General features: G+C 35.6%; 1 protein-coding gene across 1 annotated transcript; it reads left to right on the forward strand.

The window, feature by feature from the left end:
* Nucleotides 1–1146: 1146 nt before the first annotated feature.
* Gm21737 (predicted gene, 21737) lies at nt 1147–25140 on the forward strand. Its single transcript, XM_017318698.1, has 6 exons — nt 1147–1255; nt 6564–6630; nt 7204–7238; nt 22058–22175; nt 22934–23024; nt 25057–25140. Exons 1-6 carry the CDS (start codon nt 1147–1149, stop codon nt 25138–25140), a joined length of 504 nt encoding a protein of 167 aa, XP_017174187.1.
* The last annotated feature ends 361 nt before the right edge of the window (nt 25141–25501 follow it).

A 25501-nucleotide genomic window follows, 5' to 3' on the forward strand; every position in this document is an offset into this window, starting at 1 on the left:
CTGTGGGTCAGGGAACAGGGATCCATTGGTGAGATGCCTTGGCGATTGTCCTGTGTGATATTCAGGATCCCTTAGAAACACACTGAGGATTCCTCCCTCCTCATTGTCTTCTCTATGGTGTGTTCCTTTGGTATAGACTGTATGAACATTGCAGACAGTAGAATGGCATAGGAAGATGAATGAAAAGAAGAAGAGGAGATAATTGTAAGAGATTCATAAGTCATTGGGGATGGATTCTGACCACAGATCTTTCTGTCTCAGTCTCCCATGTATTGGGATTAAAGACTTGCACCACCAATTTCAGCTTTTTCTCTCAGTTTAGGTTCTGTAGGATGGGATCTATCTTTGTAGTTTCAGCTGGCCCGGCTTGGCCTGGCCTTGAACTTACAATCTTCAGATGTTTGAAATCCTCGGCTTCCCCAAATCCCTAATTTCTCCAATATAAGGTCTTTCTGTGTGGGTGGTGGTGGTAGTTCATGTTTTTTTGTAGACTTAGTGGTGGATCTTTTTGATATGAATATACAGTTACCATGTTCTTTATCTTTCTGGATAGAACTGTGAGTTTACGTTACACTGAGATAAACTGGTAAACAGAATTGCTGATGTTTTGTTTAAAAATATTCTGTGGGAGATAGGACCAAAATTCAGATGCCTCAAAGGTTAAAGGATGTTGCTCATCATTTTTTTGGGAGGAGGGGAGGACTCATATGTTGAAGGTTGGCAAGTTTTTGTCTCTTTTTAAACTGAGAAATGGCAGATTGATAACTTAGGTTCTAAAGGAGGTTTTTAAAGAAGTGAGTTAAAGAAGTTTTTAAAACAAGTTGTGAGGGAGAGGGACATGATAAATGGGATACACGGAGGAAATGGTACGGGTAAGTATATATATATGCATCACCATATTGAATATGTACACAGAACTCTCTGATAAAGGCAATTGATTAAAAATATACATGTTAAGTAAAAAAGAAATGATCTTTCATTGAGCTAAAATAATTATTTGATGTTTTGTTATTTTTAATTATTTAAATGATAATTTTTAATCAGGTAACTAAGTTCTTTTTTTTCCTTTTTATTTTTATTGTTTTTTTTATTGTTTTTTTTTTCTTTTTTATTAACTAAGAAGACTACTGAGTTCTTATGAGAAGAATGGCTCTTAAGAAATTGAAGGTGATACCAAAGGAAGGTTACTTATTACTTTTGGACTTTGATGATGAGGATGATGACATAAAAGTTTCAGAGGAGGCTCTTTCGGAAGGTATAGCATTTCCAGTATTAATTGTGTCCTGCAGTTCATTAGACTTTACCTAGTCACCTGAAATGGAAGAAGTCTTTGTTAAGATCTTACATATACTTCATTTCTAATTTTACCTATATCTCTCTATTCCTATATACAAGGTTTTGCAGCACATAAACCTACTCTTGGAACTATATCAGCATATGTTGAGAGAGAAGAACTTTCTTGATTTCACCTCAAGAAAAGACGTGAACATTGTTCGTATAATATGTTTGCCAAACATGAATTTATTTCATAAAACCTGCAAATAAATTATTTCCTTTCTTTTTCTATTATATATTTTCCTTATTTACATTTCAAATATTATCCCCGTTTCTAGTTTCCACTCCAAAAAATCTCCTGTCCTCTCCCCTCTCCCCCATCTCCCCAACACACCATCTACCAATTCCTAACCCAGGTATTCCCCCATACTGGGGCATAGGATCTTTACAGGAACAAGTGTCTCTCCTCCCATTGATGCCTGACTAGTCCATCCTCTGCTACATATGAAGCTGGAGTCATATGTCCCATTATTTGTTTTCATTGATTGGTGGTTTAATCCCATGGAATTGTGGGGTACTTGTTAGTTCATGTTGTTTTTTCTTCTAGGGGCCTGCAAACTTCTTAAGCTCCTTAGGTATTTTCTCCAGCTCCATAATTGGGGACCCTGTGCTAAGTCCAAAGGATGTCTGTGAACATCCACTTTTTTATTTGTCAGGCATTAGCAGATCCTCTCAGGAGACAACTATATCATTCTCCTGCACCCAAGCCCTTGTTGGCATCTTCAGTAGTGTCTGGATTTGGTGGTTGTATATGGGATGGATCCCCAAGTGAGGCAGTCTCTGTATTCTTTTATTCTCAGCTCCAATCTTTGTCTCTGTAACTCCCTCCATGATTATTTGGTTCCCCATTCTAAGAAGGAATGGAATATCCACACTTTGGTCTTCTTTCTTCAGTTTCATGGGTTTTGCACATTTTACCTTGGTTATTCTGAGCTTCAGGGATAATATCCACTCATCAATGTGTGAATATCATGTGTGTTTTTTGTGATTGGGTTAACTCTCTTAGGAAGATATCATCCAGATCCATCCATTTGTATAAAAATTTCATGAATTCATTGTTTTTAATAGCTGTGTAGTAATTCATTAAGTAAATGTACCATATTTTCTATATACATTCCTCTAAAGAGAGTCATCTGGTTTCATTTCAGCTTCTTGTTATTATACATAAGGCTGCTATGGACAAAGTGAAGCATGTTTCCTTATTACAAGTTTGAACTTCTGGGTATAACCTTATCAATTTTATGAGGTCCCATTTGTCCATTTTTAATCTTATAGCACAAGACATTGGTGGTATTTTTTTTTTCAAGAATATTCCCCCTTTGCCCATGTATTCCAGGCTATTCCCCACTTTCTCCTCTATAAGTTTCAGTGTCTCTGGTTTTATGTGCAGTCCCTTGATCGACTTAGACTTGAGCATTGCACAGGGGATGAGAATAGATCAATTTACATTCTACTACATGCTAACTGCCAATTGAACCAACACCATTTGTTGAAAATGCTGTCTCCTTTCCACTAGATGGTTTTAGCTCCTTTGTCAAAGATCAAGTGACTATAGGTTTATTTCTCTGACTTCAGTTCTATTTCATTTATCTACCTGTCTACCACTATACCTGTACCATGTAGTGTTTATCACAATTGCTTTGTAGTGCAGCTTGAGGTCAGGCATGGTGATTCCACAAGAGGTTCTTTTATTGTTGGGAATAGTTTTTCCTATACCAGGTTTTTTGTTGTTGTTGTTGTTGGTTTGTTTTTTTTTGTTTGTTTGTTTGTTTGTTTTTATCAAATTCCAGGAGAATTTGTAAATTGCCCTTTCTAACTCAGTAAAGAATTGAGTTGGAATTTTGATGGGGATTGTATTGAATCTATAAACTACTTTTGGCAGAACAGCCATTTTTACTATATTAATCCTTCCAATCCATGAGCATGGGAGTTCATTCCATGTTCTGAGATCTTGTTTCATTTCTTTCTTCAGAGACATGAAGTTTTTATCATATATATCTTTCACTTTCTAAGTTAGAGTCACACCAAGCTATTTTATATTATTTGTGAGTATTGTGAAGGGTGATTTTTCCCTAATTTCTTTCTCATCCTCTTTTTCCTTTGAGTAGAGAAAGGTCACTGATATGTTTGAGTTAATTTTATATTCACCTACTGCACTGAAGTCATATATATGGTTACGATTTCTCTGGTACATTTTTGGGTCACTGATACATGCTATCATATATTCTGGAAATAGTGATATTTTGACTTCTTCCTTTCCAATTTGTATTCATTTGTTTTCCTTTTGTTGTCTAATTGCTCTGGTTAGGACTTCAACTACTATATTCAATAGGTATGAAGAAAGTGGGCAGCCTTGTCTAGTCCCTGATTTTAATGGGATTGTTTCATTTAGTTTAATGTTTCCTACTCGTTTGCTGTCTATTGTTTTTTTTTTTTTATGTTCAGATATGGGCCTTGAATTCCTGACCTTTCCTGGACTTTTATTATGAATGGGTGTTGTGTTTTGTCAAATGTTTTCTCAGCATCTAATGAGGTGATCATGTTGTTTTCGTCTTTGAGTTTGTTTCTATAGTGGATTAAGTTGACAGATTTCCATATATTAAACCATCCCTGCATTACAGGGATGAAGCCTACTTGACCATGATGGATGATCGTTTTGATGTATTCTTTTATTTGATTTGCAGTGATTTTATTGAGTATTTTTGCTTCGAAATTCATAAGGGAAAATGGTCTGAAGTTTCCTTTCTTCATTGAGTTTTTGTATGGTTTGAATATAATTGTAATCTGGCTTCATAGAACAAATTCAATAATGTTCCTTCTCTTTTGATTTTGCATAATAGTTTGAAGAGTTTTGGTATTAGGTCTCCATGTGTAAGACCCCGAAGATGGACCTCCTCTCAAGTCCAGTAAAGTCCCGGGATGAGCTGGCCAGCACCCCAATGACTTGAGAGAAATCCACACCTGATGCAAACTGCAAGAGGTTTTATTATCAGCTAGCTAAGGACAAACTCCTTCCACTGTGCAGGGCAGGGGCGTATGACTCTGAGATGTGACAGAAGAAGGTTTTTATTAGCTAGCTGAGGAATTGGGATGAGTTGGGAGGAGAGTTTGGAGGAGTTGGGAAGAGTTGGGAGGAGTGTTCTTCTCTGCCCGGATGTCCTTGGCAAAACTCCAATTTTCGAATCTCTAGCTGTAAGGCTCAGAAACCAAAAGGCTTTTTGGTGGCTGTAGATAACATAGAGTCTCTTTCTGGCTGTATTTTTATAAATCAGGGAAAACAATCTTGGAGAATATCCAGGTGCTTTACCTTCCAGGGAGAAACGCTCTAAGTTGTAGTCTCACATTTCCCACTCCTTCTAGTACATAGTTCTGATCTTATAAGTTAGAAAATTAAACCTCTGGCCCAGCTGCCAAACAAAGCCAACATGAAGTCACAGCTTTAGGATATGTAAGATTGAGAACCTCAGAAGCCCCTTGAATGAGACAAAAGAGCCTCTTGCCAGTGGGAGGAGGGAGGGAGGGAGGTTCCTGTGCAGTGCCCACTGTGCGTGAGCAGTGCCAGGCCAGTGGGCCATGGCAGGCTGGATGCCAGAACTGGGCACATGCTGGAGGTGTGGCAGCAGGGCTTGTGAGAATCATCAGGGAGAGTCCTTTTGATCTGAGTTCAAGTTTGCCAGAATGGTGGCACCAGACCAGGACAGGTACTCCTGTTTGAAATTTATGTGGCACCAAGATGGTTTCTGGTTCGTATGTTTTTTGTTTTTGTGTTTTTGTTTTAGTTTTTTATTGTGTTTCAACATTTCCAAGGCATCTTTTCTGACCAGTTGTAGGTCCTTCAAGTGAGCTAGTGGGAGTTCTGAAAAAGAAACATGAGTGTCAAACATTCCCCCTGCTTCTGTTAAAGGGGGGGGTCCCCAGTTGAGGAGTTCGAATGGTGTAAGTTTAAATTTCCCTGTGGTGTTCCATACTCAGAACAAGGTGAAGGGAAAAAGAGCTGCATAATCTTTTCTGCAGGTCTCTAAAACCAATTTAGTCAAGGTTTCTTTTAATGCTCTATTCATGTGTGTTTTTGAGCTTTACTAAAGTTTCTTTTATGAGTGTGGATGACATTGCATTTGGCGTATAAATGTTCAGAATTGGGAATTCATCTTGGCAAATTTTAACATTGATGAATATGAAGTGTCCCTCCTCTTTTTTTTTGATAACTTTGGGTTGAAAGTCGAATTTATTTGATATTAGAATGGCTACTCCAACTTGTTTCTTTGGAACATTTCCTTGGATAATTGTTTTCCAGCCTTTTACTCTAAGGTAATATCTGTATTTGTCCCTGAGATTTGTTTCTAGTATGCTTGGTCTTGCTTACACATCCTGTCCGTTATTCTATGTCTTTTTATTGGTGAATTGTGTCCGCTGATATTATGAGATATTAAGGAAAAGTAGTTGTTGCTTCCTGTTATTTTTGTTGTTAGAGTTGGAATGTGATTCATGTAGCTTTCTTCTTTTAGGTTTGCTTCAAGATCAATTTCTTGGTTTTTCTAGAGTGTAATTTCCCTCCTTATATTGGAGTTTTCCCATTATTACCCACTTGATGGGCTGGATTTGTTCGAGCATATTGTGTAGATATCGTTTTGTTTTCTCAATCTATTGTAAAATTTTTTGATGCGTCTAGTAGCCTTGTCTGGCATTTCTTTTCCCTTAGGGTCTGTATGACATCTGCCCTGGATATTATGGCTTTCATAATCTCTGGGGATAAGTTAGGTATAGTTTTGATAGGATTTCCTTTATAAGTCACTTGACCATTTTCCCTTAGTGCTTTTAATATTCTTCTTTTTCTTTTCTTTTTTTTTTTATTATGCATTTGGAGTTTTGATTTCTATATGATGGAAGAAATTTCTCTTGTGGTCCAAACTATTTGGAGTTTTGTAGGCTACTTGTATATTCATAGGCAACTCTTTCTTTAGGTTAGGGAAGTTTTCTTCTATAATTTTGTTGAATATATTCACTGTCCCTAAATTTGAAAAACTTACTTGTCATTGATACCTATTATCCTTAAGTTTTGTCATCTCCTTGTGTCCTGGATTTTCTCGGTGTAAATATTTCCTTTCTAAAATCTCTTCCAAAAATTTACATGGAGAGTTTTTCGAGAGAAATTCAAATCGATAGTACTTTATTAACTATTACTTATATAGAATCCTTTCAAATGTTTCTGTTTTCTATTGTTAATACAGTAAAGAGCCCAGCGTTTGATAAAAATGAGAATATATCGCCTCAAGCAGAAGCAGATGAAGATATGGGGTAACATTTTCAATATTTTTTGCCAGCTCAATAGATTACTTCATAAGTAGTGTTTGTATTCCCTTCACTGGAGAAGTAGATTCAGGAAGATAGCAATACAAATCAGACACTGCTATATGTTGAGTTCAAGCCCAGCTTGAGGGCCTTCAGACCTTGTGATAACAAACACATAGCAACTAGTACAATATGACCACCTGCCTGAGATCTTCCAAGATATACACACAAAGAAAAGGAGAAAAATCATGAAAATAAGAGGGGGACCATCTGGCAAGAAGAAGGGTCTCAGCAAGAGTGGGAGACTAATGAATAAACTACTGTGGGTGTAAATGTATGAATTGGTAAAAGTAAAGGATACAAGATCACTTTGATACTCCACCATGTAATATATATATATATATATACATATGTATATGTATATATATATATATATGACATTTGTTCTTAACCAAACATTATATATTTATTATAAATAATTAAAAGAAAGTTCTTTTTAAAGTTTTGTGTGGGTAAGAAAAATGTCCTACCAGTCCACTATATTTCTTGCATTAATTTTTTATTTTCCTTTCTTCACAGAGATGAAGTAGACAGTATGTTGGATAAATCTGAAGGTATGTGTTTTTGGAGGTATTTGCCTGTTTTTTAAAGAGGTCAGAAGAGGGCATCAGATTTCTAGACTGTATAGCAAAAGGGGACAATTTTAGGGTTCACAGTAATTGTAGTTTCCTTTAAAACACATATGAGATAACTTCTCAGCAAACATTCAGAATGCAAGATTAGCTGAAGATGTAGCTCAGTGGTAAATCACCATTTAAAAGTGATGAGTTTCATCTTCAGTGGCAAAAATAAACAAACAAAAACAAACAAAGAAACAAAACAAAACAATAACAATAAAAACCCCAAACAAACCAACAAATGCACCAAATTAACAAAAATCCTACCAAACAAGCAAAACACAGTTATAAGTCTTGCAAATGAAATGTTAGGTTGTCCAGTTTGCCAAATTAACTGCAAATTGTAAAATGAGCAAGAAACCGAGTTTGCTCTTGTAAGGAAACAAGCAAAACCAGCAATAAGCATTTTAGGAGCCTAAACTTAGGCATGATTAGAGAAGAAAAAAAATATACAGTGGCTACCACAAGAGAACAAACCTCTCAGAGGGGCTAGAGAGATGGCTGTTTTGGTAATGTGCTTTCCTTGAAAGTATATAAATTAAGGAGGGGGTCTTAAATCGGCTTTAAAAATGCAGGCTGCAACCCAGTGAAAAGTAGGTGGAGACAGCTTGCTGCTAGCCAGGCTAGTGGCATTGGTGAGCTGCACAATCAGAGAGAACCTGTCTCAAGTTTTAAGTTTGGGCAGTCAGAGGTGGTTCATGCCTTAATCCCAGCAGTTGGTAACCAGGGTGAGGTCCAGGACTACAACCCTGCCTTGAAAAAAAAAAAAAAAAAAGGAAGTTGGAATGTGATTGAGAATGAAGCAAATGTCTATTTGTCGCCTTCTTATGCATACTTATACTGAAATGTATATGCATCAGTTTTTTACAATACTCTTTATCTGATTTACACAATCCATTAAAATGATGGTTTTTGTCTTTTTGTTTTTTCTCTTTGAGGAAATTGTCAATATTAAGAAAGTGTTATAATTTTGTAATCTCCACTGTATAGTACAAATAAACATGTTTCAAGAAAAATGATCAGCACACCTTAAAAGACACAAAGGACAGGGATGGAAAGATGGCTTAGAAATTAAGAGCACTTGTTTTTGGACAGAACCTAGTTTTAGTTCCTAGGACCCACACAATGGCTCAAACCCATTTTTAATTCTATATCCATGGGTTTTGGAATTCTCTTCTAGTTTCTATGTGCACCACACATGCATGTTTATAAATACAAACATGCAAAAACAAATTACTTAAATAAATAAAACAATTGAAAATTACAAACAACAGCACCTTCATCTGAAACAAAGTAGGAGAGTCTTGTTTGGGGTCCATTTTATTTTAGCTTTCAAGTTAGTATTGTAAACTTGGAAAATGGAAAGCCTCTGGGTAGTAGTGGCAGCTAAAATACTACCTCCTTTTTGCTCTTCAATGACAGACGACTGATTGAGCCTTTCTCACCCTTAGTACACATGTGCAAACACTGCCAATCAGCAAGGGCCTTGGCTGAGATTGTTTTCCGCTATCCAAACCCTGTTACCCAGTATGCTTTGTGGTAGTCATCAAGCCGAGTTCTTGTGGAAGCAAGGTTCTTGAGGAAGCATGGTAGGGAGAAGTCTCAGTAGAGGTAGTCAATTGTCTGTTGAAAGATGATTAATCCTGTTTGAGCTGGGGGCCTGTGTGGGGAAGAAGGTGGAGGGGTGGAGGTGTTACTTTAGGAGTAAGGAGAGGAGGTGACCCTCACTGGACTCAGGAAGGTACTGCTTCCAGGCTCACAATCAACTTTTCCCACTTAGGTCTCTGCTGAGAAAAACAGAGAACTTCGCTAAGGGCAGGGGTTTGAACAGAATTATTTTCTAACAGAAAGCAGGAAGGCCAGGGAATTGGAGACCCTGGAAGTCTTCTTGGGGCTTGGGGAGGTGAGGAGTGAGTAAATTGGAAGTCAGTTAGTGGAGCCAACAGACTAAAACCTTCTTTTAGCTGCTGCTGCCTGCCAGGAATTCATTAAAAACGAACTGAAAACCAGTCTTCATTTACCTCTACCTGTTGTTAAAATGGCAGATTCCCGAAATTTCTATGTATAGGCTCCAATTGCCTCAAAATACAGAGGCTCCTCTCAGCCTCAGAAGTGCTGGGACTTCAGACATAATTCAGGCCAGGTTGTTGTTATTTATTTGTTGTTTTGGTTTAGGACAGTAAGCTCTAACTCTATATCTCAGGATTGTCTGAAACCTCACCTGCAGCTTTGACTGGCCTTGAAACTGAAGTCCCCAGCCTTACAAATGTACCTGGGCCTGAGGAAATATGTGTTCTTTATTTTTTATATTTAAAATTTGTTTGTTTGTTTGTTTGTTTGTTTTTTATTCCTTTTTTCCTTGTTGAAGATTGAAACCAGAGCTTCTTGCTGTAGCAGTAACATATTTGTCCAGCCAGAAAAACTTTATATTTTAGATCTGCTTTAGATTTGTATTATGATGAAAAATATTGAGGAGCTTGGTTATGATAAAAGCAACCATGATTTCATTTGGAGATTGAGATGCAAACACATTTACTCTAATTTATCAAAACCCTAGCAACAATGGGACCAAAATTTAGATCATCGTGTGATTGCATATAAACCCACTTGAAGTCACAGTTAAAGCCATCATATTAGGTGTGTGTGTGTGTGTGTGTGTGTGTGTGTGTGTGTGTGTGTGTGTGTGTGTGTGTGTTTATTTACATTTCAAATATTAGTCATTTCCTGGTTTCACCCCAGAAATTACCTTTACCATTCCACCCTCCCTCTGCTTCTATGAGCATGTTCCCCCACCCACCAACACCCATGTCCCTGCTCTAGTATTTGCCTACACTGGGACACCAAACTTCACATGACCAAGGACCTCTCCTCTCATTGATGTTTGTCAAGGACATCCTCTGCTATGTATTTAGCTGGAGCCATGGGTCCCCCTCTTTGTTTGCTGGCTTCGTCCCTGAGTGCTCTGGGGTGGGGGGCGGTCTGCTTGGTTCATATTATTGTTCTTCCTGTAAGGTTACAAACCCCTTCAGCTCCTTCAGTCCTTCCTCTAACTCTTCCACTGTGGACCCCATAATCAGTCTGATTGTTGGCTGTGAGCATGAGCCTCTGTTTTTGCCAACCTCTGGCAGAGCCCCTAAGGACACAGCCATATTAGGCTCCTTTCAGCAATCATTTGTTGGTATCCACAATAGTGACAGGGTCTGGTGTTTATATACGGGATGGATCCACAGGTGGGGCAGATTCTGAATGGTCGTTCCTTCAGTCTCTGCCCTGCACTTTGTCTCCATATTTCCTCCCAGTAGTATTTTGTTCCCCATTCTGAGTAGGACGGAAACATGCACACTTTTTTCTTCCTTCTTAAGGTTTATGTGGTCTGTGAATTACATTTTGGGTATTCTGAACTTTTAGGATAATATCCACTTATCAGTGAGTGCATACCATATTTTTTCCTTTGGGATTGTGTTACCTCATACAGGATGATATACTTTAGACATATACGTTTGCGTGTGAACTTCCTGAAGTCATTTTTTCTTTATGGTCACTATACATTTTTATCACTATTTCTCTATAATACAGCTTGAGGTCAGGGATGATTCCCCCTGAAGTTCTTTTATTGTTGTGAATAGTTTTACAATATCCTGGATTTTCGTTATTCCAAATGATTTTGCATATTGCTCTTTCTATCTTTATAAAAAATTAAGTTTGAATATTGATGGAGAGGGCATGGAATCAGAGCTTACTTTTGGCAAGACAGACATTCTTACTAAATTATTTGGGACACCAATCTATGGCCATGGGAGATCTTTCCATCTTCTGAGAATTTCAATTTCTTTCTTCAGAGACATGAAGTTCTTGTCCTACAGAACTTTGACTTGCTTTTTTCGTGTCACACCAAGGTATGAGACTATTGTGAAGAGTGTTGTTTCCATAACTTCCTTTTCAGCCTGTTTATCCTTTGAGTAGAGGAAAGCTACTGATCTATTTGAGTTAATTGTATATCCAATCACTTTGCTAAAGTTGTTTCTCAGGCTTAAGGGTACTTTAGTGGATTTTTTTGGGGTCACTAAATATACTATCTTATTACCTATTAATAGTGATATTTTCATTTGTTCTTTTCCAATTTTTAACTTTTTGACCTCTTTTTGTTGTCTATTTAATCTGGCTAGAACTTCTAGTACTATAGTGAATAGGTAGGGAGAGAGTGGGAAGCCTTGTCATATATTAGTGGGATTGCATCGAGTTTCTCTCCATTTATTTTGATGTTGGATCCTGGTTTGCTACTATGTTTAGTTATGGGCCTTGCTTTCTGAATCTATCCAAGACTTTCATCATGAAGGTGTGTTGATTTTTTTTAAATGATTCCTCAGTGTCTAATGAGATAATACTGTGTTTTTTTCCTTGAGATTCTTTACATATTGGATTACATTGATGGATTCCCATATATTGAACCATTCCTGTATCCCTGGGATGAAGCCGCTTGATCATGTAGGATGATCATTTTGATGTGTTCTTGGATTGTGTTTAACAGGATGTTATTGAGTATTTTTGCATCAATATTTATAAGTTAAATTGGTCTGAAGTATCCTGTCTTCATTGGGATTTTGTATGGTTTGGGTATAAGAGTAAATGTGGCTTCATAGAACAAATTAAGTAGTGTTCATTTTCTTTTGTTTTTGCATAATAGATTGAAGATTGTTGGTATTGGTGTTTCATTGAAAGTCTGATAGAAATCTGTACTAAACCCATCAGATACGGGGCTTTTTTTTTTTTTGGAGGGGGGAGCTCTTAATGACTGCTTCTATTTCTTTGGGGGTTATGGGAGAGTTTACAGGGTTTATCTCAACCTGATTGAAATTTAGTACCTGACATCTGTCTAGATAATTGTCCAATTCATCCAGATTTTCCACTTTTGCTAAGTTACAGGCTTGTGTAGTAGGATCTGATGATTTTTTTGGATTTACTAAGTATCTGTTGTTATGTCTCCCTTTTCATTACTGGTTTTGTTAATGTTGATATTTTCCCTGTGCCCTGTAATTAGTCTGGCTAATGTTTTATCTATCTTGTTGACTTTCTCAAAGGTCCAGCTCCTAGTTTGTTTGATTTTATGTTATAGTTCCTTTGTTTCCACTTGTTTGATTTCAGCCCTGAGTGTGATTATTTCCTGCCTTCAACTCCTCTTGGGTGAATTTCCTTCCTGTTATTCAAGGGGTTTTAGGTGTTCTGTCAACCTACTACTGTATCTTCTCTCCAGTTTCTATTTAGAGGCATTCAGAGCTATGAGATTCCCTTTAACACTGCTTTAGTTGTGTTCCACAACTTTCAGTATGTAGTAACTTCATTTTTTTTAAACTCTAAAAAGTCTTATATTTATTTTTTTTATTTCTTCCCTACCTGATTTATCACTGACTGGATTTTTGTTCACCTTCTACGTGTACATGGGTTTTCAATTATTTATATTATTATTTCAGATCAGCCTTAGTCCTTGGAGATTAGATAGGATGTATGAGATTATTTGGATATTTTTATATCTGTTGAGGCATGTTTTGTGACTGATTATATTGTTAATTTTGGAGAAGGCGTCATGAGGTGCTGAGCAGAATGGACAATTTTTGTTCTAGAATAAAATGTTCTATAGATATCAACTAATGTATTTGTTTCATAACTTCTGTTAGTTTAACTGTGTCTTTTTTTAATTTTTCTTTCCAGGATCTTTCCATTGATGAGGGAGGGTTGTTGAAGTCTTCTGCTATTATTGTGTGTCGTGCAATGTGCATTTTGAGCTGTACTAAAGTTTCTTATATGAATATGGATGCCATTGCATTTGGACTATAAATGTTTAGAATTGAAAATTCATCTTGGTAAATTTTAACTTTGATGAATATGAAGTGTCACTCCTTGTCTTTTTTGATAACATTGGGTTGAAAGTCAAATTTATTTGATATTAGAATGGCTACTCCAAATTTGTTTCTTTGGAACATTTGCTTAGAAAATTGTTTTCCAGCCTTTTACTGTGAGGTAATGTCTGTCTTTGTTCCTGAGGTTCGTTTCTGGTATGCTGGGTCTTGCTTACACATCCAGTCTGTTAGTCTATTTCTTTCTAATTGGTGAATAGAATATGGCGATATTAAGAGATACTAAGACAAAGTCTTTGTTTCTTCCTGTTATTTTTGTTGGAATTTTGTTCATGTAGCTATCTTCTTTTAGGTTTATTTCAAGATTAATATCTTGCTTTTGCTAGCATGTGATTTCCCTCCTTATATTGGAGTTTTCCCTTTATTATCCCTTGAAGGGTTTGATTTGTTCAAAGATATTGTGTAAATATTGTTTTTTCACGGAATACCTTGTTTTCTCAATCTATGGTAAAATAGTTTTGCTGCATATTATAGCTTTGGCTCTTATTTCTGCTCTCTTAGTGTCTGTATGATATCTACCGTGGATCTTATGGCTTTCATAGTCTCTGGGGAGAAGTTAGGTGTAATTCTGATAGGAATTCCTGTATATGTTACTTGACCATTTTACCTTACTGCTTTTAATATTCTTTCTTTGTTTTGTGCATTTGGTGCTTTGATTAATATATGATGGCAGGGATTTTTGTTTTTGTTGTTGTTTTTCTGGTCCAAACTATTTGGAGTTCTGCATGCTTCTTGTATGTTCATGGACATCTCTTTCATTAGGTTAGGAAAGGTTTCTTTTATAGTTTTATTGAAGATATTCACTGACCCTATAATTTGGAAATCTTACTTCTCATCTATACCTGTTATCCTTATGTTTTTTCTTCTTCTTGTGTACTAGATTTCCTGGATGTACTTAATTTTACTTAGTTTTTAAAATCTGTTTCAAAAACTCAAAACGGGCAGTTTTTCCAAAGAAATTCAAATTGATAGTACTTTATTAACTATTACTAATATGGCATACTTTCAAATGTTTACATTTTCTATTGTCAATACAGTAAATAACCCAGCAATTGGTAAAGATGGATATATATCGCCTCAAGTAAAAGGAGATGAAGACATGGGGTAATATTTTCAATTCTTTTTCTTTTTTTCTTTTTTTTTTTTTTTGCCAGTTCAATAGAGTACTTCAAAAGTAGTGTTTGTGTTACCTTCACTGGAAAAGTAGATTCAGGAAGATCAGCATTTCAATGTCAGATGCTGCTATATGTTAAGTTCAAGCCCAGCTTGGGATCCTTTAGACTTTGTGATCACAAACACATAGGAACTCATACAATAGGACCACCTGCATGTGATATTTGACACACTCAAAGAAAAGGAGAAACATCATAAAAATAAGTAGGGGACTATCTGGGAAAAAAAAGGGTCTCGGCAAGTGTGGGAGAGTTATGAATAAACTCCTTGTGGGGTGTAAACGTATGAATTGTTAAAAGTAAATAATCCAAGTTCAAGTTGGTAGTCCACCACATATTTTATATGCATATGACATTTGTTCCAAACCAAACATTATATATTTATTATAAAAAATTAAAGAAGGTTCTGTGTAAAGTTTTGTGTGTGGTAAAAAAAATGGCCTACCAGTCTACTATATTTCTTGCTTTAATTTTTTATTGTTCTGTCTTCACAGACATGAAGTAGGCAGTATGTTGGATAAATCTGGAGGTATGTGTTTTAAAAATATTTCCCTGTTTCTTGAAGAGGCCAAACGAGGGAAACAGATCTCTATAGAACCTATAGCATAGGGGGATAATTGTAGGCTTCACAGAAATTATAGTTTTCTTTAAAAAATACACACAGATAACTTCTCATCCAACATTCAAAACTAAAGATTAACTAAAGATGTAGCTCAGTGGTAAAGCACCATTAAAAGTTATAAATTTCATCTTCAGTGGTGAAAACAAAAACAAAAACAAAAAACCAGCAAAAAAAAAAAAAAACCCAGCAAATTAACAAAAAAAAAAAAAAAAAAAGCACCAAAGAAACAAAACACAGCAATAAGCCTAGTAAATGAAATGTCAGTTCGTCCAGTGTGCCAAATTAACTGCAAATTGTAAAGTGAGCAAGAAAACCAATTTGCTGTTGTAAGGAAACAAGCAAAACCACCACTAAGCATTTTAGGAGCCTAAACTTAGGCATGATTAGAGAAATAGAAAAAGAAACCAAACAAACAAAAAACAAACAAACAAAAAATTGCAGTGTCTATAGCAACAGAACAAACCTTGAAGAGAGGCTAGAGAGATGGCTGTTTTAGTAAAATGTTTTCCTTGAAAATAAAAGTGGGGGCCTAGAATCCACTTCTAAAATGCAGGCTGCCAACCAGTGCTGAGTAGGTGGAGACAGCTTGTTGGCTAGCCGAGGTAGTGGCATTGGTTAGCTGCATATTCAGAGAGAACCTATCTCAAGTTTTAAGTTGGGTCAGTCAGTGGTGGCACATGCCTTAATCCCAGACGTTGGGAGGCAGAGGCAGGGAGATTTTTGATTTTGATGCCACCCTGGTATACAGGGTGAGTTCCAGGTTAACCAGAGCTTTTCAGATAAACCCTGACTTGAAAAAAAAAAAAAGAGAAAATGAAAAAGAAATTTGGAATATAATTGAGAATAAAACAGATGTCTATATCTGGCCTCCTTATGCACCCATATACTGAAATGTATACACTCCATTTTTATCCTGAAACTTTTTATGATTTACACAATCCATTAAAATTATGTTTTTTTTTGTTGCTGTTTTGTTTGTTTGTTTGTTTGTTTTTCTGTTTCTGGAAATAGACAACATTAACAGAGTCATTTTTTATACTATCCATTATATAGTAAAATTAAACATCTATCGTTAGAAATGATCCAGCACACCTTAAAACACACACAGGATAGGAATGGAAAGATGGCTTAGAAATTAAGAACACTTGTTGCTTTTGTACAGAACCAAGGTTTAGTTCCTAGAACCCAGATAATTCTCAAAATCATTTTTAATTTTAGATCCAGGGATTTTGGCATCCTATTCTAGTTTCTAGGGGAACTAGTCATACATGTTATATAAATACAAACATGCAAAAACACTTTAGTTTAAAAAAAAAACAAAAAAAAACAAACAAAACAAAAAAAAAAACAATTTAGAGTTACACAGAACAGCCCCTTCATCTGAAACAAAGTAGGAGAGTCGTCTTTGGAGTTCATTTTATTTTAACTTTCAAGTTAGTATTGCAAACTTAGAAAATGGAAAGCCTCTGGGTAGTAGAGGAAGTTAAAATACTACCCGCTTTTTGAAGCTTTAATCACAGATGATTGAAAGAGCCTCTCTTACCCTTAGTACTCATGTGCAAACACAGCCAATCAGCAATGGGCTTGGCTGAGATTGTTTTCCCGCTGTTCAAACCCTGTTACCCAGTATGGTGGCTACAAAGAGTTCTTGAGGAAGCAAAATTCTTGAAGAATCATGGTAGGATGAAGTCTCAGTGGAGGTAGTCAATTGTCTGTTGGTTAATCCTGGTTCAGCTAGGGGTCTGGGTGGGGATGAAGGTGGAGTTTTGGAGGTGTTTCTTCAGGAGTAATGAGATTAGGTGACCCTCACTGGACTCAGGAAGTTGCTACTTCCAGGTTCACAATCGACCTTTCCCTCTTAGGCCTCTGCTGAGAAAAACTGAGAACTTCACTGTAAGTGCAAGAGTTTGAACAGACTAGCTCCTAGCAGAAATCAGGAAGGCCAAGGAAATGGAGACCCTGAAAGTATTCTTGGGGCCTGGGGATGTGAGGTGTGAGTAAACTGGACTTCACTTAGTGGATGAAACAGACAAGAACCTCTTCTGTGCAACTGCTTCCCACCAGGAATTTATTAAAATGAAACTGAAAACCACTCTACATTTTAACGTGTTGTGAAAATGCCACATTGCCGAAATTTCTATATATAGGTTCCAAACTGCCTCAAATACTAGAGGCTTCTCTCTGCCTCAGAAGTGCTGGGAATTCAGACATAATTCAGACCAGGCTGTCTTTATTTATTTGTTGTTTTAGTTTAGGAAAGTAAGCTCTAGCTCTATATCTCAGGATTGTCTGAAACCTCAATTGCAGCCTGGACTGGCCTTGTACCTGAAGTCCTCAGCCTCAGAAATGTAATGGGGCCCGAGGAATCATGCCTTCTTTATTTTTTATATCTAAATTTTGGGGGTTTTTATTTTTCATTCCTGAAGATTGAAACCAGAGCTTCTTGCTGTAGCAGTAAAATATTTGTCCAGCCAGGAAGAATTTTATATTTAAGATTTGTCTTAGATTTGTATTGTGATGAAAAAGGTTGAGGAGCTTGGTTGTGATAAGAGCAACTATGATTTTATTTGGAGATTGAGATGCAGACACATTTACAATAATTTATCAAAAAACTAGCAGGAATGGGAAAAATTTAGATCATCCTGTGATTAGATGTAAACCCACTTGAAGTCACAGTTAAAGCCATCAGAGTGTGTGTGTGTGTGTGTGTGTGTGTGTGTGTGTGTGTGTGTGTGTGTATTTATTTACATTTCAAATATCAGCCATTTCCTGGTTTAACCCCAGGAAATCCCTATTCCATTTGACACTTGCTTTGTTTCTATGAGCCTGTTCCCTCACCCACATACTCCACCTCCCTACCCTGGCATTTGCCTACACTGGGGCATGGAGCTTTCACAGGACAAAGGACCTCTCCTCCCACTGATGTCTGACAATACCATCCTCTGCTCTATATGCAGCTAGAGTCATGGGTGCCCCTCTTTGTTTGGTGGCTTAGTCCCTGAGTGCTCTGGACTGTCTGCTCGGTTCATATTGTTGTTCTTCCTGTAAGGTTGCAAACCCCTTCAGCTTCTTCAGTTCTTCCTCTAACTGCTCCCCTGGGGACCCCATGATCAGTCTGATTGTTGGCTGTGAGCATCAGCCTCTGTTCTTGCCAAGCCCTGGCAGAGCCTCTCAGGAGACAGTCATATTAGGCTCCTATCAGCGAGCACTTGTTGGTATCCACAATAGTGACTGTGCCTGGTTTCAGTATATGGGATGGATCCAAAGGTTGGACAGAATCTGGATGGTCATTCCTTAAGTCTCTGCCCTGATCTCCACATTTCCTATCAGGAATATTATGTTCCCCATTCTAAGAAGGACTGAAACACCTACACTTTTGTCTTCCTTCTTCTTGAGCTTCATGTGGTCTGTGAATTACATTTTGGGTATTCTGAGCTTTTAGGATAATATCCACTTGTCAGTGAGTGCATACCATGTTTTTTTTTTCCTTTGAGATCACACAGGATGATATATTTAAATCTCTCCATTTCATGAAGGCATTGTCTCTGTACCATTACCATACATTTTTTTAATCACTATTTCTGCATAATACAGCTTAAGTTCAGGGATGATTCCCCCTGAAGTTCTTTTATTGTTGAGAATAGTTTTGGGATATTCTGGAGTTTTGATATTCCGAATGGTTTTGCATATTGCTCTTTCTGTCTCTACGAAGAATTGAGTTTAAATTTTGATGGAGAGTGCATGGAATCTGTAGATTGCTTTTGGGAAGACAGCCATTTTTACTAACTTAATCTATGACCATGGGAGACCTTTCCATCTTCTGAGATTTTTCAGTTTCTTTCTTCAGAGACTTGAAGTTCTTGTCATAGAAATCTTTCACCTGCTTGGTTTGAGTCACATCAAGGAACTATAATTTGTGACTTTTGAAAGGTGTTGTTTCCATAATTGCCTTTCAGCCTGTTTATCTTTTGAGTAGAAGAAAGGTACTGTTTTGTTTGAGTTAATTGTATATCTAGCCACTTTGCTGAAGTTGTTTTTCAGGTTTATGGGTTCTCTGATGGAATTTTTGTGGTCACTTAAGTATACTATTTTATTATCTGCTAATAGTGATATTTTGATTTATTCCTTTCCAATTTTTATTCCTTTGACCAATTTTTGTTTTCTAGTTGCTCTGTCTAGAACTTGTAGTACTATAGTGAATTGGTAGGGAAAGAGTAAGAAGCCTTGTCTAGTCCTGTCTTGTCTTATTTTAGTGGGATTGCATCAAGTTTCTTTCCATTTAATTTGATGTTGGCTTCTGGTTTGCTTCTATATTTAGGTATGTGCTTAAAATTCTTAATCTATCCAAGACTATTATCATGAAGGTTTGTTGATTTTTTTTTCAAATAATTTCTCTTCATCTAATGAGAACTGTGTGTGAATTTGCTTCAATATATGTGTGCGTGTTTCTTTGTGTGTGTCTGTGTGTGTGTGACAGATACATATATATGTATCTGATGAATCCGATTGTTTCATAACTTCTCATTAGTTTCACAGTGTCTCTTTTTCATTTCTTTTTTCCAGGACCTCTCCATTGCTCAGAGTGGGGTGTTGAAGTTTCTCACTATTATTATATGGGGTACAATATGGACTTTGAGTTCTAGTAAAATTTCTTTATGAATTTGGTTGCCCTTGTATTTGGAGCATAGATATTCCGAATTGTGAGTTCATCTTTGATGAATTATCCTTTGATAAGCATGAAGTAACATTACTTAACTTAAAAAACAAAAAAAAAAGTACTTTGTGAACCTCCTCTTTTCACAGTAGGCCCTCTTGACTACTGAGGTGTTTTTGTAACAGCTTTGAAGGAATTTTAAAAGGAAAAAAAATAGATGTAAACAATTTCACAGTTCCATGTACTCATAGCTAAGTGATATGTATACAAAATTCTATACATGAAACATATTTTCATTGATCCAGTGCTAATTTTATATTAAGTCAGTTTCTTTTCTAGGAGTCTTCTGTGCTTCCTTCTTTATATGGCACAATGCAAAACTGAATTCTTTAATGTAACCCTTATAACTTATTTTTAAATTTTATGTTATGGTTATTGTTTTTTTTTTTCTTTCACGTGTGTATGTGCACAACTAGTGTGTCTTGTACCTGAGGAAGCCAGATGAAGGCCTTGAATCCCCTGAAACTGAAGTTATAGGTAGTGAGCCACCTTGTGGGTTTTGGTACTCCAATCTCAGAAATCTGGAAGGGAACCAGTGCTCTTAACTGCTGAATCATCTCTCCAATCCCTTCATTGTTTTTTTTTCTTTTTATGAAATGAATTATCTAACTGTAAGTGGAAGACAACTTACTAAACAATGAGAGAATGATACTCAGATTCTAAAGAATCTGTTTTAAATTATATGTAACTGAATGCTAAGTGAGCTTTCTCAGAAGACAGTAACTTGTCTTTGAGATATGGTGTCATTATGTAGTTCAGGCTGGCCTGCATTTTCCTATTTAACCTATGCAGTCTTTACACTGGAAATCTCCTGCTTAAGCTTCCAATACTAGGATCATACACAAAAAAAACATCTTACATGGCTTACTAAACAATGCTCCTAATACCTATTTTTGGACTTATTTATGTGTATTAGTGTTTTGCTTACAGTTATATATGTGCACCACATGTGTACCTGTTGTTCAGATATCAGTTGATTATTTCAGATACCTGGAACTGGAGTCAGATAGTTGTGAGCCACCATATGAGTGCTAGACACCAAACCTATGTCCTTTGCAAAGAACAGGAAGTACTCTTAACTGCTGAGCCATATCTCTACCCCCATGAAACAATATTATATTTTTAAAAAATAATATTTTGCTTCTTTCAAGTTACCCATTTTACCAAATTATTTTTTTTTTCAACTGAAGGATTTGCTCTATTTAGAGGAGGCAGAATAATCATTTAATAATCTGATTTTGTCTAGCACTATGTATGGTGAGAATATTAAACATGTATACCGAAATATAGCTTCATCCTAGTTACTGAAAGCTAACTGTGCATGCTAGAAAGGTACTAAACATTTTCTGAAGCATTACAATTTTCATGAACTGCAGCAGTTACTGATCAAAAGTTCCTACCATAATTTTCTTCAATTGTTTTTTTAAAGGATATGTTCTGAAATATAATTACCAATTCACTTTAGAAATAATTTTATTTTGATTAAAAAAAAAACTTGGAGATCATTGTTTTAAACATAGATTTTAACATTTTTATCTATTTTTATTTATATAGGTATTTTGCCTATAAGTATGTCTGTGAGTCATATACATATGTACCTGGTGCATGCAGAATTTAGAACAGGGCATCACATCCCCTGGAACTGGAGTTGGAGATATTTGTGCACATTATGTAGGTGCTAGGAATCAAATGCAGGTTTGATTCTGACAGGGTCTCATTTGTAGCTCTGACTGTCCTGGAACTCAGTATGTTGACCAGGTTAACCTGGAACACACAAATATCTCTCTGCCTTTTCCTCCAGAATACTAGGATTAACATGGGAACCAATATGCCCGGCTGCCCTCTTATTTTAATTGAATATTTTAAACAATGGGTCTAACAGTTCCACAGTCAAGTTTGTTCTTTCAGTTGCATCATCTTTTTTTAGATTTGGAAAAGAATTAGCCTTTATTAAAAGTGTTTCCCTATGAAGAATTAAGTATACTTTTGATCCTTTGTTTTGTGCATTTGTTCTTTTGAAAACTGTTCTTGAAGCTCAAAATTATTTTCCTTACAGAAATTAAAATTCAGATAAGATTAGATATTTCTTATCCAAAATACATGGACTGTTTTTTTCTATGTTGTGGAACATTTCTGTAGACTTTACAGGTTGAACATCCTTCATCTGAACATACCAAACCCTAAGTATTCTAAAGTATGAAGCATGTTTGTGATATCTATCATTTAATTTTAAGTTTCCATAGCATTATTGAATGAAATTTATCTATATCTATTTTTACTTGAATACATGGAATCATCTATTTTTTCTTCAAAATGACCCTTTATTTTTAATATAGATGACATTTATAAGACGCTTCACATAAAGAGAAAATGGATGGAAACTTATGTCAAAGAATCTTTCAAAGGCAGCAACCAGAAATTAGAAAGATTTTGCAAAACGAACGAACGAGAGAGGTAGAGTTGTTATATTTGTAGGGTCAAATGTGTATCATTTTAAAAATTATATGTGGCTGAAGTTTAAAAAAAATTATATCATGTCTGATTCTTTAGTAAAAATGTTTGGCTTTGATTTTGTCTAAACAGTTAACCCTATAACATCATGCCTTCAAGCAAACTAAATCTAATTCATAGAAATCTATGAAAATTTTATTTTCTGCTTTAAGTCAATGTTAATGAGATTTAAATTTTAATTTACATTCATTGTGGAAATACAGAAGTCTTGCACATAGTCTTAGGAATGTAATTTATGGATTATTATGTTTAACAATATTCAAAAGGAACAACTACAATTACATATGCAGACAATTTGTATATTTTAGTTGACATGTTTTGCACTGTCTTTACTAAGGCAATGTATGAAAAATAAATTAGAACTTATATTTGGTAGAAAATAATGAAAAAAAAACACATTGAAATATAATTAAATTTTGTACATGTATATATATGTGTGTGTGTATGTGTGTGTGTGTGTGTGTGTGTGTGTGTTAGGTGTGTGTTGTGTGTGTTTATATTTCTTTAATTTTGAAAAGCTAAAACGTAAATGAAAACCTCTCTGATAATATGTTAGAGGAAAAATCTATAATGATTTCCCATTAGATATTTTATACTGCTATTTTTCTTTTTATAGTATGAAATGTTCAATTGAATTTGTTTTGAGTGTTCTTTTTCATATTGGTATGAAATGTGCCTGCTTTTGTTACTGTGCTTTACAGGAAGAACATCAACAACAAATTTTGTGAGCAGTATATAACTACATTTCAGAAGTCTGATATGGATGTACAGAAATTCAATGAAGAAAAAGAAAAATCAGTGGTTGGTACCATAAAAAAACTTAATATTTAACCTAGTATTACTAAGTAGGAATGGAACAACTAGCCTTGAGTTCAGCATATGAAACTAAATTAAGTTCCATTATCTATCTATCCTTGCTTCTGTTCTAGTCTTACTGAGATATAAACTATTGATTGCATACTCTATCAATGAAAACGACTAGGCACTTTATGGTATACCAGATCATAAATTTTCAAGAGGCAGACATTTGCAGAAAGATCAAGAGATGATTACCAGTGACTACAAAAAAAAAAAAAAAAACACAATATATCAGAGTTCAAAGAAGAGAGAAAGCTTATTTATTGGTTTCACCTGGACTCTGTTGTTTATATTAAAAAACCAACTCAATTTGGTAAATCAGTTCTTACAGTCCTAAATTTAGTAAAGATTTAGTAACAACAGAGGATGGAAACAAACAATCTCAACAGCCCTGGAAGAATTTTCCTGTGGAAGAATATCATATCAGCAAACAATTTTAGATCATGCCTCCATTACTCTACCAATCACTGTAGTCATCATATGGTTTCCAAGTAAGATCTGAGGCAACGATAATCATATTAACTATTTTATTTTATTTACTGGTTAATAGTTTGGAAAGTATTCAATTTGAAAGGAACAGCAAATTCATTCTTGCCTCAGAAGGCATTGAGGAACCTGCCATTATGAGTCAGTTCTGGAAAGAGATAGGAACTAAAGATAAATAATAAATACTCCAATTGAAGACAGTTTTTAAACATTGGACTCTGGATGACATTTCAAGGGAAAGTGATCATCCCTGTAAATAAGGAGTCTAAAGACAGAACAGCAGGGTACTTCAAGATTTGTAATTCTGCATATGGCAGCTGGTGAGAGGGAGCCAGTAAAGGAAGAGAACCACTGGTAGAAAGAAAACTACCATGAGTGAAGGAAAGTTTTAAAGAAGAAAAGATCCCTAAATGTGTCATATGCTGCATGTGGGCCCAATAAGATTGATTTACAGGGCTGGAAGATGGTTTAGTTGGTAATCTTTCTCCCGTGTAGGCATGGAGACCCCAGCTTATATTCCCTGCATTGGGATGAATGCCGACACCACCACCACCACCAACAAAATAAACAACAACAAACTAGCAACACTAAAAACAAACCACCACCACCACAACAAAAAAAAGTTGGTGTGGTTGTGAGCATTTTAAAACAACCAATCTCAGATTTAGTTCAGAGAAAAGAAGATCTCCAGATCTTTGTAGCCACCAGGTGTAGCATAAATGATGACCTCTAGGTTTAGTGAGATTCTGTCTCTGAAACAGTACTGTGAAATCAAAGATGACACCCAATATTAACCCTTTGTCTCCAAATGTATGCAGGTGCACTTTTTTTAAAGATAAGCATTGCAAATTAGAGGTAATTTTACTTAATTATGATGATTTGAGTGCAAATGTGAGGTAAAAAATTGATCACAGTGAATAAAGGGCAAAACAGGATTGTAGTAGCCCAAGGTGAAAAGGTGTAAAGGGCTTGTCTTAATTTTTTTTTAAATGCAAATTATCATGGTTGTGTGCAACCCTAAAGAATACAATGAGAACTTTATGTTACTACTTCTATATGTTGCTTGAGATTGGAACCTAGAGAAAACCAATCAAAGCTTCCAAGACTAGGATTTTACCGAGTTCATGTATACATGGTGCATGCCTATAAACATAAGAACTTGAGAGGCTAAGGCCAGTCTGTGCATTATGAAAAACTCTTTCACATTAAAAAAATTCCTACCCCACAATTGGTAGCATAATTTTATTTCATGTTATTGTAAAAATATACATATATTTAGTCAAAATAGTTGTTAAAATTTTAAATCAGTTGGAAAACTATTCCTTTTAACTTTCATATAGAATTATTTTTGCTCACATAAATGTTTTAGTATTAGATATACATTTAGTGTTTTATTGTTAGACTACCATGCATGTTGCATGGCAGTAACAACAAAAATAAACAGAATTGTTATACTAATGTTTTCCTTTTACATTTGTAGAATAGTTGTCAAAAAGAACAACAAGCATTGAAACTGTCCAAATGTAGTCAGAACCAGACCCTGGAAGCAGTTAAAGATGCATGAGAAGTCCATGGAGGTATGTTGCACATGGTCCATAAAATGACCTTAGGAATCTAAATATGTTTTAATAATCATAAAGTTTTAACTACTTATTATTTTGAATTATTTCTGACTGAAATGACTGCTATTATCCATAAAATCCTAATGGCTTTGTATGAATTATTAAAGATATGAAATGATAAAATGGGAATTTGACCTCAGATGTACCTCATACTTTAATAACACTATAATTATCCTGCTTTATTAAACATAACCCTAACACTAACCCTAATCCTAATCCTGACCTTAACCTTTACCCTATACATCATCTGCACAGAATCTTTCATATTTGTATCCTTGGGAATTTATTTAATAAGAGGTACTT

This window comes from Mus musculus, chromosome Y, assembly GCF_000001635.26.
Source record: "Mus musculus strain C57BL/6J chromosome Y, GRCm38.p6 C57BL/6J".
NCBI classification, from domain to species: Eukaryota; Metazoa; Chordata; class Mammalia; order Rodentia; family Muridae; genus Mus; species Mus musculus.

Coding starts and splice junctions, on each gene's coding strand:
- Gm21737 (XM_017318698.1), top strand. CDS start 1,147: ATGGCTCTTAAGAAATTGAAGGTGATACCAAAGGAAGGTTACTTATTA. Junction 1,256..6,563: donor AGAGGAGGCTCTTTCGGAAG/GTATAGCATTTC, acceptor TTGTTAATACAG/TAAAGAGCCCAGCGTTTGAT. Junction 22,176..22,933: donor AAAACGAACGAACGAGAGAG/GTAGAGTTGTTA, acceptor TGTGCTTTACAG/GAAGAACATCAACAACAAAT.